General features: G+C 43.5%; 1 protein-coding gene across 3 annotated transcripts; it reads right to left on the bottom strand.

The window, feature by feature from the left end:
- Nucleotides 1-402: 402 nt before the first annotated feature.
- Nucleotides 403-9,558, bottom strand: LOC106721741 (lachesin). Of its 3 annotated transcripts, none has more exons than XM_045682862.1 (9): nt 9,376-9,558; nt 4,058-4,160; nt 2,990-3,165; nt 2,675-2,806; nt 2,274-2,367; nt 1,788-1,981; nt 1,427-1,532; nt 1,191-1,296; nt 403-595 (listed from the first exon to the last, which is right to left on the bottom strand). In XM_045682862.1, the coding sequence occupies exons 2-9, from the start codon at nt 4,125-4,127 to the stop codon at nt 559-561; spliced, it is 915 nt and encodes a 304-aa protein (XP_045538818.1). In that variant the 5' UTR covers nt 4,128-4,160; nt 9,376-9,558; the 3' UTR covers nt 403-558. The 3 variants fall into 3 exon arrangements, with proteins under 3 accessions (XP_045538818.1, XP_045538817.1, XP_045538819.1); XM_045682861.1 differs by having other exon boundaries at nt 2,675-2,815; XM_045682863.1 differs by lacking the exon at nt 1,191-1,296 and having other exon boundaries at nt 2,675-2,815.
- Nucleotides 9,559-12,960: the final 3,402 nt, after the last annotated feature.

Consider the following 12,960-nt stretch of genomic DNA (forward strand, 5'->3'; position numbering starts at 1 on the left):
CACTCCGACACGCGCCCACACACACACGCCGACACGCGCCCACACACACACTCCGACACGCGCCCACACACACACGCCGACACGCGCCCACACACACACTCCGACACGCGCCCACACACACACGCCGACACGCGCCCACACACACACTCCGACACGCGCCCACACACACACGCCGACACGCGCCCACACACACACTCCGACACGCGCCCACACACACACGCCGACACGCGCCCACACACACACTCCGACACGCGCCCACACACACACGCCGACACGCGCCCACACACACACTCCGACACGCGCCCACACACACACGCCGACACGCGCCCACACACACACTCCGACACGCGCCCACACACACACGCCGACACGCGCCCACACACACACTCCGACACGCGCCCACACACACACGCCGACACGCGCCCACACACACACTCCGACACGCGCCCACACAAGTGATCCGGCTGAATCCACGCGCGCGATCTTCCCGCGACATCCTCGCCTCATTCCCGCGACATCCCCGCGACGTCTCCGCGCCGCCTCGCCGTCCGCCGGACGCTATTTGGGATCGTCCTCGTCGTGGCACATTAGTATTCTGGAAATATATACAAAAATTACACATTATTACAATTACTCTTTGCTGGACATTAGATTTACAGATGATATAGAGATCACATGACAAACGAGCTGACCTCACACGAACACATAAAAGAAAATGGAGACGAGATATTGTGAACTAAGTTTTGACGCTAATTCTATCTCAGTTGGTAATTAGACAGACCGACTTGTATCTCATTGACATGTTAAAAAAAATTGTAATAAACACCTTTCTTGTTAAATAGTTTTTTTATTACCTAAATACATTTAAATAAAATACGTATAGATGTGTGTATTGACTCATATACAAGCCACAAATGGAAATGATTATCGATATGTTATAGTATATACAAACAACATGTTTCAAATCCCATAATGTTTTGAAGTCACCATTTGTATCCTTTTAGAACATCTATACTATGCCAATTTGTTCATTACTTTAAATGAAACTAATTATGTTGATTCGTGCTTTTGACTATTCCATCGAGAGCACGAGACTCAAGATTTCGACTGCCACGAGACAAGCCGAGAACAGAATAGAATAGAACAGAAGAGAAGAGTAGAGACGTTGTGCAATAGACAGTTATACTGACTGCAGCAGGGCGGAGAGCAGCGCGGCGGAGAGCAGCAGCAAGGCCGCGCGGGGAGGAGTGGCGCGCCAGCCCGCGTTGCCGTGCTGCATGGCCGCGGGCTGCTCGCCTGCAACCACAACGTCTGCGCTTCACTCCCTTGCCCGTATCCAAAAGAAAAGTAAACACAAACACGAAGAAAGCGTAGATTGTATGCCGGATAATATTGAGGTGTACGACTGCATTCGCGGAGTACTCACCGCTCAGCACGTGCAGCACGACCGACGCCGCGTCCAGGTTGGAGGGCGAACACGAGTAATTACCGGAGTCTTCTCTCCGTGGATTGTAAATTATTAAATTTCCCACCTGCGAAGCACAAATTGGCATCGATATAAAATTTGATTTTAAATGTCGTGGTGTTCTCCTCTTTTCGCTATAATAACGCTAAATACAATGTAGAATATAGAAAACTATTCCTTAAGGATGCGAGAGAAATGTTCATGGTTTATGGGAATTTTGTGGTCGGCAGGATGGTGGGGCTGTGGGGCTGTGGGACAGTGGGGCAATGGGACAGTGGACAGTGGGGCAGTGGGGCAGTGGGGCGGCGTGCGAGGCGCGTACCGTGGTGTCGGGGGGCAAGCGCTCGGTGCGGATGTCGACGAGGCGGCGGTCGTAGTCGAGCACGCGCGCCCCATTGTGGTACCAGAAGATGTAGGCGGGCTCCTCCAGCGCCTGCGTCACCACGCACTTCAGGCTCACCGTGCTGCCCGCCTTCACATACAGCTCCGCCTCGCCCACGATCTCGATCTTTGGCACTGGTACCCCATTAAAATTTGATATTGATTAGATGAGAAATCTTGCTTTATTATTTTATGACCGTTCATAATGTAAAATTATTGTAAGGTTATAAAAAAAGTAAATTTCAAATTGATGTTAATTATCGAGAATTTACAGATCTAACGAAGCACATGACATTTGCAATAACTGGCACGTATAAGTTATTAAATTAAGAGTTGCGGTAACATGATCATAGTCGATTGATTAGATCGAGCCCGAGAGCAGATGTCAGTGAATGAGGCGCAGTGCGAGGAAGGGAGGAGGACTCACCGACAACGTTGAGCTGCACAAAGTGGCTCATCTTGGGTTCGGTGCCGACCTGGCACTCGTAAAGCCCGGCGTCGCGCGCCTGCACGTATTTCACCTGCCGACACACACGCGCACGTCACGTAAAGTTCAGTGTCGACCAGCGCTTGCGCAATCCGAAATCCGACTTTGCCATTTACAAAACGTCCTAGCTATGACACGCTTGTTATAAATATTAAAATTTTGTAATGACAGAATGCGAGGGTGATATTTTTTGGAATCGTAGAATGCGCCAGGCGAGTAGAGCTCAATAAAGATGTTTGCTCTACCAAAGACGTTAAGTCGGTTAAGCTTTTCTTGCATAGATATTAAAATGAGGTCAAGAATTGTCATTTAGTATTTCGGCGTAAAGAAAAGAACGAGACCTGCAGAGTCCAGGTGTCGGTCGCCTCGACGAGAAACGCCTGGAAGCGCTCGTCGGCGATGAAGGTGAAGCGGTCGACAGTGAGGATGTGTGCGTCGCGGCGCCGGATCCACGATACCGACTTGTTGCTCAGCTGCCGGATCTGGGCAACATTGTACCACTGCCTGATCTACGCACTCCTCATTACAACTGCTTATGTATAGGTATATGGGATAATTAATGAATCTCGTAGAAAGTATAATAAATAAAAAATCTAATATTTCCCGTTGTTGGAGCAATTAAAAGTAATTAATTGATTAGGAACGAGAAAAAGCACCTTGCACGGAAGATAGGCGTGAGTGCCGAGCTGGGCGGTGATGTTGTTGGGCGCCGTGGGGTCGAAGTAGGGCCCCGTGTACAGCCCCACGTAGCGCTTGACTAGGCGCGCGCCCTCGCCACCCTCGCCACCATCCGCGCCCTCACCGCCCTCAACGCCTTCGACGCACGAGAGCACTGTCCCAAAAACATACATTTTAAACTATGAAACATTTTAATAATCACTTTATCTTATACTAGCAGTTGGTCGCGACTTCCTCATTGTGGAATAAAAAAAAAATATACATAGCCTATGTCACCCGGGCATGGTACTGCTTCACAACAGTGAAAGAATTTTTCATATCGAGTTTCAGAGCCTATTCAATGCAAAGAAACAATCAAATCTTTTCTCTTTATAATATTGTGATTTGCAAATATTGAAATGTTTATCATTGTGATGTAGTGGAATTGTCTTATTAACAACTAGCGACCCGCCCCGGCTTCGCACGGGTGCAATGCAAAATATACCTACTACAGAATAAATGCACAATTTATTTAAGGTACTTAAATGGATAAGGATTAATGCTGTATTGTTTAAAATCACTTCGTAAAAGAATAAAAATGGTTATGCTGGGTTATCCCTAAGAGATAGACATATACCATCGCGGACTTTTTTGTTGAACTTTTTAAGGTGAACAATACTGTAGTACATTATTTTGGTCTATCTCGTAGGGTTCAGCCAGTGTTTGCAATATAAGCGCAAAAAAACGTGCTTATTTACGACATCACATTAGAAAACTTTAAATTTATCAGTGTTTCTCTACTATATTATGCATTTATTATACATACAAACCTTCCTTAAGAATCACTCTATCTATTAAAAAAAACCGCGTCAAAATCCGTTGCGTAGTTTTAAAGATCTAAGCATACATACGGACATACAGCGAAAGCGACTTTGTTTTATACTATGTATATTGATAACTACACCAAAGTTTATTTCTACAGTAACCCATTAATTATAATGAAAGAATACATCGAGGACTTCAGATATAATAATTATAGGTGTTGGTCCGCTGCTCGTGACACTGACCTTTGATGAGGTGCGCGGCGAGCAGCAGCGCGGCGCCGAGCGCGTGGCGTTGTCCCGCGCGCGCGCCCATCGTGCGCCCTCGCCCGGCCTGCCCGCGCGCGCCCTGCGCACACCACACGCTCATTATTTAGACTTACTACACTTCGGGGACTGTCACTTTGGGAGATTGGGACAAACGGCCAAAGGAAGCAACTTTGGACCGAGGTAAATTGGATCAAATCGGCGTATTTTCGAATAAAGAATCCATGGTAGTCCATTGTACACGTCGGACATCCTGCATATTTAGATATGGCGATTAACATAAAAAAACGACTCTTTAGTAAGATCTCAAGGTCAAAAAGTCACTGTCAGAAGCACGATTTTTAAGGTTGTTTGACATTTAATTTTTGTTCATTTATCAGTATGCCTTAGAAACCTTAATATTACATTATGATTGTTATCTAGAACTCAATGAACAACAACAATTTTTGTATGCGCCTAAAACCCATACAAAAAATAATGGTCTCTATTGAGAATGAGAAAACAGAGTAAATGTAGAAGTGGTAATGTACTCGTGTACAGTAGCAGTAGGTACTCAGAAGGGACAATTTGTCGGAGCAGTGACAAAGCGGCCGCGCCTGCTAATTATCGCTCAGTGCAAATAACATTCGACGACGGGGACATTAAACATGTCTACGTTGTTATTTTAATGAACTATTGACCGAAGAGGGCAGTATTTGCTGCCATTGGCTGCCATTGTCTGGCTTGGCCAACATTGGCAACCTACTTACTGCATAAACTGTCCCCCGGTTTCATTACAAATTCCTAGTTGAAAGTTTTTATTCCATTTTTCCTTTAATAAATTCGATAACTTTTTCATCAAAAACCTGTAATTAACTTTCGTGAGACATTTTAATAGACTAATTAAAAGCACGACTAAGCTAAAAGTTATAATTGTTTAAATTAATAAAGTTATTATCTGATGCGTTGTTACCTTTAATCGTCAGAGGAGGAAACTCACAGAGCATAATTCCCCTTCATATGCCTGACCTCCTCTGTCCAAACCCACCTCTCCTTCTCATCACCTCCTTACAAGAACAGGGATGAAAGTTAAAGATGACCAAGAGTAGGCCATTCTAAACAAGCTACGAGTATGTTCGTAAAATAGCGCCACAAGCAAAGATATTTAACATATACATAAATAATTAGATATAATTTTGGTAATCTAGTTGGCACTTGTGGAAGATAGCGGTGCTGAAGATTATGTGCGATGCTTCAAATATTTGAAGGAAAGTGCTCGTAAGGTGAGCTCTATAACTGCAATACGTAAATTTCTTTGACAACAACGATACTTCTATGAACGGTCACTCGGGAGCACTTTTGAACCTGTTGTTTTTTTACTGCCCGTGCTGTCTGCGCTTGGTCGATGTGAATCGACGTGTATCAGTGGCAGTGGGAACAGACCCAATTTACATCAGACAGGCGCCAACCTGGAGAGGTGTTCAATTGGCACGAGTGAGGGGATAACACTCTTTGTCTAAACAGTGAAGTTTGCGCTCGCCCCAGCCCCTCGCATGCAGCGCCCAACGCCCCGCAGCCTCGCGCTGAGTGCTAGTACGTGACCGCGCGCCGCCGCCGCCGCCGCCGCCGCCGATAATATTATTCAAACAGCCGCACTTACTTTTTCGCAGAGCGCGGAGTGAAAGTGACAATCTGAACGAGCTCCTCTTTTCACTCGACAGCAGATGTAAATTCGAGCCTTTAGCGTAACAAAGCCGAAGTATTTAATTTTGTTTCAACAAACATGAAATTTTATTCAAGTTCGCTGTCAAAAGGCAAAGATGAACACCATCACTCTATTTTCAAGTTTCACTCTATTTATCTTTTGAATGTTACCGTGAAAAAAGTTAAACATCCAATTGAGGTACTTGAAGTTGCGATTCTATGTACCTTTGCTTATGCGTCCGGAAGTAATATAGGCTATTTTTTTTCTTCGCTGACGAAATCGCATGCAACCGCACATGACGTGTCACATGATATTCATTCTGTTTTTGTATTTCTGTTAGGATGGAGATAAGCGGGCCCTAAGCTGCGAGATTGTGCGGGGAGGCTCATAACTATAATCCCGCCTTTCGGTATCGGGACTGTCATAGTAAAGAATTGCAGAGCTCGCCACTTATCAGGTCCCCTGGCGCCATAGTGACCGCCTGCGCCCTTTACTACGTATGTAATCACTGTTCCCGCAACAAAAAGTCAATAAGACGTAAATCCTCAAATTTCTGTACATAACAAAAGGATATGTCAAGCCACAGTTTTTTATAATAATCAAAGTAATATGATGATCAGTGCAATACGATGCACGATGATAATTATGTGCGGTGGCGGATTGTTCAATCTCGGTCTCGTCACACGTTATTTTTGAAAAGCAGACAGTATTTTTTTTTATTTCACTGCAGTTATTTTCGTTAATTTTAGCGTTAAATTAATTTTCATTCTTACCCCTTATCTGTCTTTAATGAATAAAACGGCGTTTGACTACGGTTCCACCTGATGTTAACACTATAGTTAGGAGGCTGATAAATGGTACGAAATTTCTCGGCCACATAACTAGCACGAACAATAGTATAGTAAATGATTATTCACTATACTCTTGAAGGCTCCCACGTCATCCTCGGACAGAAAAACTGAAGCTGGCAACCTTTTCCAATTATTTGCTGTGCGCACGAGGATCGATGATTCAAATCAAAGGAAGGATACCGTCGTACGTTTAAAAATGTAATGATAGAAAATAATAGTGATGAAGGAATTCGTACATGATATTCCTGCGCACACTTCTACTGTGTGTTCTTCTATTACTTGGTGGCCACAACTGCAACTTGTTGCCCCGAGAACCGTTTGCTTGTCTGCCACCATATCCCAAAAAATAATTCACGGCAAACTGTTACTTAAGAAAATGTCAAGGTCGTTGATGATTACAAAAGGCGCTTCGTTTTTTTAGTACTCAGCAGATCAGGTTCAATTGCTTACAAGGTCATTTTGTTGAGACTAGGCCTCATCAATCCAATAGCTGACATTTGAAAGCTAATCTGTCCAACAGAAGCATCCCTGCAGTTTTCCCGTTAAGTTACTTGTATTTAAGTACACGTATTAATCGCTACTTTAAACTTGTCAACGACGTAAGTTTTATGTCGTCCTAGTATCTCTAGCATTTTGCTTAATGTTTGAGCTACTGTTTGAACTACAAGCAAACGTCTGGATTCGCCGAAATAGCGAGGCAACCGCTGCCCATAAACATCTGCAAATGCAGATGCGTTGCCTACCTTTAATCAATGGCGAAGGGGACGCACAGAAAGAGGATATTTCTATACGTCCCCTCTTCCGCCAAATCCACCTCCCCTTCCCACCCTTTCCTAATAAGAAAACGGTGAGAAAGGAAAGAGGACTAAAATTAGGCGTCCGCCACCATGCTCATAAGACGAAACGCGGAATTGCTTCCACTTCACGCCTGTCTACTGTGTGGTCTTGGTATTGCACAGATCGACCCGGCCAATTCCCATATTGTTGTTGCGGGATCTACCACTGTTGATGATATGGTATATTTTTTGATTTTAAAGATTTTATTTATCCAACAACGATATCATTAACTACGATATTTAGCGTGCGGTCCGGTAATTTGTTTTATCTAATATATTACATTCGAGTGATTGAAATTAGACATAAAAGTTGACGTCGCATAGAAGATCACAAGCGATATTAGTGTATTTATACAACCGAGGTCACGTAATATTACGAAGCTGACCCCTGTTGCAAGTTATTAGGTCAGTACACCGTTAAGCGTTGCCTGATGATAGTTGTATAATCTCTAGCATCTCGGGAGTGGTGTCTCATTTTCAATTAAAAGGTACCTGTGACGTCGGAACACGAAGTGCTCGTCAATTAGTCACTGCCATTAAAAAACTAAGGCCGTGTACTAAATAATATGGGCCATAAAGTGGGCTCCTTCAGAGATATTTTGGAACATTTGCTGAAAATAATATCATTAGATCTCTATTTGACAACTGAATCTAACATATTTTTATTTTCATACGATATCAGTGACATCGCTGCGCGGGCGCTGTTCTATGTCTGGTCTCGGTCACGTCGTGAGCCACGCATGATGTTGTTCGTGACTTGATACCGCAAGAGTTTTAATAAAAAAAAGGTTTAAAATGTTGAAACTTAACTTGTAACAAAACATAGATATGCTTCTGTCTGTATAGGTATATCTTACAAATATTATAGATGCGAATGTTAGGATGTATGGATGTATGTTTGTTTGAAGGTATCTTCAGAACGGCTTAATGGATCTGGATGAAATTTAGCACAGATGTAGATCATAGTCTGGAGGAACGCATAGGTTATCTTTTATGTTTTTTTTAATTACGCGCGGACGGAGTCGCGGGCAGAAGCTATTTTCTTCCACGCTTTAATATTAGGAGTCACCATGTAGCCTATCATAGTGACTGGCCTCGCCCGCATCACTTATTTCACTTAAAACTATCTTTTAAATAAAAGATTTACAAAGAAATATGTAAATTATAAAAGTTCCGACTCATTCAATTTCATCTCGGCTCCTTTCACAGTTCTTATTCGGTTAGTAGTTTCACAAGCGCAAGCTAAATTGGATTTACATCGGAGGCGGCCCGCCATAAGTTTTCACAAATGAAATTTCTTTGGAAATTTGCAAACTGTGAATTAATAAAGTTATTTAGATTAGCATTGTTCTAGGACTTGGGCTTATTTCTAAAAGCTTAGCTTCATAGCTTCTAAAGAACATAATTTCGGAAATCAAACCTAAGTCTACGGTTACATTGACTTCAGTTCTTTTGCAGTTTCTTTTGAAATCAAGGCGTTAATCAAAATTAGAGATCGAATAATGGATAAAGGATATGTCTTATTCAACAGCCAGGCTCATCGGCGGAGTGGCCGTTGCTGACGTTAATGCGTATCGGTTTAAAGAGCTCGTAAAGATTAACGCGGCGTCGGGCGGCGGGCGGCGGGCGACGTCGACAATGTTCATAGGTGTAGGCGCTATCGTTTAGAACTAATGATACTGTACTATCGCAGATGAAATGAATAATATAAACAGTTACACTCTACACATAACAAAAAGTCATTTTCCTGCAGAATGACTGCGTGTCATCGTCTCGAACTTCTGTACGAACCCGGCGGATATCACAAAAGAGTACTTCATCCAGCGCTATCAGCCTGCGCAGGATTTGACATCCTGACTCGTCCCAACGAATCCTAAAACTATCCTCACTTTCACTCTCCTTACGTAACGTGAACGTCAAACTTACTTATTTTAGGGATGTAAGTGTAACCGAGCTCAGCACCCAGGAGCCATCACATCACGTCAAAACACAAACTGGTCGATCACTGAATACGATCACAGCGGGGATTCATGTCGCACTTCACTGGGCGCGTAGCACTCGCGCGGGACGCAGCGCCGCCGTACGCGACACGTTCGTGCAGCGCGGCCGGCCCGGGGCACTGGCGCGCCGCGCCCCCGCGCCCCCGCGCCCCCGCGCCCCGCGCACCCTGCGCGCGCACCCTTACCCGCCCGCGCCCCTCCACGACCCTCGCCTCCGCCCCGAGCCCCCAACGATCGCAAGCCGTGGCCGGCGATGATCATTTTTACATCTGTATCGTGGTGACATTGAAATCCAACTTTCAAGAGCCGAGCTTCTCGCAGATATCGGAGGAGCGTAAATACTATATCCGAAACCCCTCAGGCTACCGACTACGTAATGGGTGGCATTAGCGACGCCACTGCCAGAGACGGCGGCGGCGGCGGCGACGTCGGCCTCGGCGTGGTCTCCGCGGTTCCCTCAATGGATGGCGTCGCTTCGGAATTTAATTTCGCACATTTTTTACGCTATGGGATATTGTAAGGATTTGCGGATTTCATTTACCCATTTACAAAGATGCCGTAGCCGGAGATGTTAGCTTAACGTCAATGTCGGACAGAGACCGGATCGTTATGTGGCATGCAATTGTAGACTGTACTAACCAGTCGTTCGACTAAATGACCTGAAAGATAGCAATCATCTATCAAATAAAATACCGTTCCTAGCTGGGCTACGTGACATTAAGGATAAAATCATCCATGTATAAGAGAAAACGTTTTATTGACTTTAAAAGAATGTTATTTTGGAATTTTGGAGGTCACAACCATAAACCTTTAACCTTTAACAAAAATTACATCACAAGTTCAAGTTCATCGGTTCAGAAATGAATAGGGACCAACCATACAAAACATTGCCTCATGGTATGTAGTGCACAGGACACACACCTTTTTGACACCAGCTCGTTGTAGTGCGTGCATTCTGTGTTTTGACCAGTAGCTCTTTTACCAAACTGACAAAGAGGGTAATTGGATTTTTCCCGGCTGGAAATTGTGCAAAGAACGAGTTCAAATCTCATCTCTGCCTTCGGAAGCATGTGCGGTGTTTTTACAATACAGTTCTCGCTCGGTCACCAATCATTCCGCATGTTTTCACTTGCCATATTAGTCTTAGTTTTGAAAATAAACCGTATTGTTTTCTTTAACTTGGCGTTATAATTTTGCTATTACGGACAACACCGTACACTGGCCATAACGTTTTTCTCCAATGCTCCAGCACGTCAGCTGCGGTGTCAGCGGTCCATCGTAAGATGTCAGCGCTCGTCTACGGAAGCCCATTAGTCTAACTCTTGTAGCAGCTGAGTTCTCTTCAGTTCCACGGATATGCGCGGCCTTAAAAGACTGATCGAGTCATTAACACATTCAGTAAGTCCTCATCTCTCCTATCGTAACACTAGTCATTAAGTCTTCAGTATCGTCGACTTTACGCCCATACGCTAGGATACATATCTCGCCTCCTAATTTCTCTCGGAACAAATCGTTTCTTTGTCGACGTCATTAAATTGGCTCCGTCGATGCGGCTCCCACAAAAATTTTAAGTTAACGAAGTCCCATCTCATACGAAAGTAGAACAAGCTGAAATTTAATTTTATCTGGGTACTGCATTAGCGGACACGTTCCCGCCCGGGATTTGGTTGCACAAACTTTTATAAGTTTCAGTTTTATGAAGAGTTGAAGTTTCTGTCACGCTGTCGCCGGGACACTTGATCTTGTCACCATTTGAATGACAATCGATATTAGTTATGATGTAGAACTTTGGTGAACATCAGTGACTTGTGAACGGGTCAGAAATCAATTATTATGATTATTTAGAGACTACCAGTCCCCCGCGACTCCGTCTGAATAATAAAAACAACGTAATAAGTAGCCATCTGTGCCAAATTTCATCATGATTCGTTGAGCCGTTCAGGAGATAGCTTCAAACAAACATCCATCCTTCCATCCATCTAAACATTGGCATTTATAACATTAGTAAGATTATGTTGACAAAAAGCATGCGTGAATGACACTCGCCTTGCGGTTGAACAAAGTCTCTTTGTGAGTAGATGTTTTGTGTGCAGGGTAATCCACTTCCCCTTCCCATTCTCTCCTTACAATAAAAGGGCAGGAAGGAGACACTGACTGACTCATCAGACGTAACGTGTAATTGGTTGCAACCTGCCTTCTGTGAGGTCGTGGTATTGCACCGGTCGAGCCGGCCCATTCGTGAAACAGATGTTTTTATTGCTATCGTTTACCAATGTTGAACTTATTTTAATAGGCCTTGGAGAGAGAAACAATTACAAGCAATAATATAAGTGAAAGATTTTTAGAAAGGCTTGCATATTATGTCAATCTTTTATTTATCTTACAGGTACTTTTGGCTACTTATAAAATAAACTTTCATAAGATTTTGTATCAATAAAACGGATGTGGCGTGTTGGTGTTAAAACTGAATTAGTTGTTACATCGTGGAATGCTCCAATTTATGTATATCCAAAACCGCGTCCGACATACGCCGCAGATTAATTCTGATTCTGGCCATCGTCGGGATTTAGCGGCAATAACATGCCCCCCGCACCCCGCACCCCGCGCACTCGCACCCCGCGCACCCCGCGCACTCGCACCCCGCACCCCGCACCCCGCACCCCGCACCCCGCACCCCGCACCCCGCGCACCCCGCCCGCATTGCGACACCGCGTGGCGCGGGGCTCGCGGGGCCTGCGGGGCGGGCCGGGGCGAGGCGAGGCGAGGCGGGGGGGGGGGGGGAGCAATTGATGCGCTTCATTGCATCCGGTGCTGCATCAAATATTCACGTCGTACCAAACTACAACAAACACACAAGCAATGCTTTTCAAATAAATGCAAAATATTACTTTATTGATGTAGCATTAAAATAATGATGTTCAAACATCAACATATTCTAATATTTATAAATAAAATTATTATAATATTTTTATTCAAACAATTAAAATTACTACATCTATGCTTAATTTCAACGACATCCATGCAGCCGTACTGGAGATACCTTCTAACAAACATCCATCCATTCATCTATCTATTCATCCATACATCCGAACGCTCCCATTTATTATATTAGTAAGATTTTTTTATTACAATTTTATTTTACTTACTTTAAAACTTTTTTAAAAGAAGTTGCTCGAACAGATGAACGTGTTTGACACATTTAGATAAGATTAGGTTTAAAGAATTTATTCTCAAAAAGATAAAGAAAAAGTCACTTACATGAGAACAAATCGCACAATATACATAATACATTTTATGAGAATAAAGATATTTATTAATATAAGTTTTACACAAATAGCTATTTCTGAGATTTGTACAAAAATCTGAAATCATGTAAGGTTAAAAAAATAGGAAACTTTAATACAAGTAGCAAAGTAAGAAAATTTCCGTATTTTAAATGTAAGACAAAATAATCAGAAACTATAAAAGCTCAATAATTTGTAATTTTGACCGCTTGTCCTTTCGAGTAGGT

The sequence above is a fragment of the Papilio machaon genome, chromosome 20 (assembly GCF_912999745.1).
Source record: "Papilio machaon chromosome 20, ilPapMach1.1, whole genome shotgun sequence".
Lineage (NCBI taxonomy): Eukaryota > Metazoa > Arthropoda > Insecta > Lepidoptera > Papilionidae > Papilio > Papilio machaon.

What these genes read in the sequence shown, in the direction of transcription:
- LOC106721741 (XM_045682861.1), bottom strand. Translation starts at nt 4,127, where the DNA reads ATGGGCGCGCGCGCGGGACAACGCCACGCGCTCGGCGCCGCGCTGCTG. An exon ending in CCGACACCTGGACTCTGCAG is followed by an intron (nt 2,368 to 2,674) that starts GTCTCGTTCTTT and finishes GTGTGTCGGCAG; the next exon opens with GTGAAATACGTGCAGGCGCG. An exon ending in CGTGCTGCACGTGCTGAGCG is followed by an intron (nt 1,297 to 1,426) that starts GTGAGTACTCCG and finishes TTGTGGTTGCAG; the next exon opens with GCGAGCAGCCCGCGGCCATG.